At 62.5% G+C, this 1,136-nt stretch overlaps 1 protein-coding gene across 1 annotated transcript in view; it reads right to left on the bottom strand.

Annotated features, from left to right (window-relative positions):
* Positions 1-382: 382 nt before the first annotated feature.
* Positions 383-1,136, bottom strand: part of RCN3 (reticulocalbin 3) — a 19,396-nt gene continuing 18,642 nt past the window's right edge. The window contains exon 7 of the mRNA XM_017500581.2: positions 383-877. Within this exon, the coding sequence (XP_017356070.2) occupies positions 770-877 (108 nt within the window). The 3' untranslated portion in view covers positions 383-769. The remainder of the gene's footprint in view (positions 878-1,136) is intronic.

Here is a 1,136-nt window from a genome sequence, read left to right as displayed (position 1 = left end):
TCTCGGCTCACCGCAACCTCCGCCTCCTGGGTTCAGGCAATTCTCCTGCCTCAGCCTCCTGAGTAGCTGGGATTACAGGCATGCACCACCATGCCCAGCTAATGTTTTTCGTAGTTTTAGTGGAGACGGGGTTTCGCCGTTTTGACCAGGATGGTCTCGATCTCTTGACCTCGTGATCCACCTGCCTCGGCCTCCCAAAGTGCTGGGATTACAGGCGTGAGCCACCGCGCCCGGCCATGTTTTCTTTTTTATACCTAGGAATGCCCTCCAACCCTGCCAGTACCCAGCACGCCTCCTTCAAATGCCTGGTCCCCGACTGTGTGCCTCAGCCCCCAAACCATCTCCAGGGCTCCTCTACCCTTCACAGAGACAGACAGACACGAAAGGTCCCGCCGCTGCCTTTTATTGGCTCCTGGCAGAGGAGGTGCCCCAGGGCCAGGCAGGAGAGGGCGGGGCCGGGGGAGTTTCTCAGCCTGTGTGGTGGAGGCTCAGATTGGGAGCCGGAGGGGTTGGGGGGGCTGAGCTTGGGGCCAGGGTTCCTGGGTCTGGGCTGGGAGACGGGGCCAGTCAGAAATAGGTGTCACTTATCCTCTGGGATGGTGAGGGCCCCTCTTGGGGTTGGGGGTGTCACAGGGACAGGCGGCCACCCAGGGGGTCCGTGAGAGACTGCGTCTGCCTCCTGCGGGGCCTGGACAGGGAGGGGCTGGACCACAGCGGCCCCTGCTCAGGTCACCACGCTCCCCACAAGGCTATAGCGGGCGCATGGGGCTCACAGCTCGTCGTGGTGCCGGGTCAGGTCCTCGCCGTAGTTGGTGGCCTGGCTGCCCACAAACATGTTCCAGTTCCCCAGGATCTCCGCTTTGCTCAGCCGCCCATCCTGGAGGGAGGGCCACAGCTCAGAGGGGACAACACGCCTGCTTTCAAAAGCCCTCCCTGCAGCCAAGTGTGTCCCCACATCCCTGGGACCCTTCTCTCTGGGTCTCTGTTCCCCTCTCTCTCTGGGTCTCTGCCCCCTCTCTCTCTGGGTCTGTTCCCCCCTCTCTGGGTCTCTGTTCCCCCCTCTCTGGGTCTCTGTTCCCCTCTCTCTGGGTCTCTCCCCTCTTTCTGGGTCTGTTCCCCCCTCTCTGGGTCTCTGT

This window comes from Cebus imitator, unplaced genomic scaffold, assembly GCF_001604975.1.
Source record: "Cebus imitator isolate Cc_AM_T3 unplaced genomic scaffold, Cebus_imitator-1.0 Scaffold266, whole genome shotgun sequence".
NCBI lineage: Eukaryota > Metazoa > Chordata > Mammalia > Primates > Cebidae > Cebus > Cebus imitator.
Note: the sequence above shows the minus strand (reverse complement) of the source record. Positions and strands in the feature narration are given on the sequence as shown.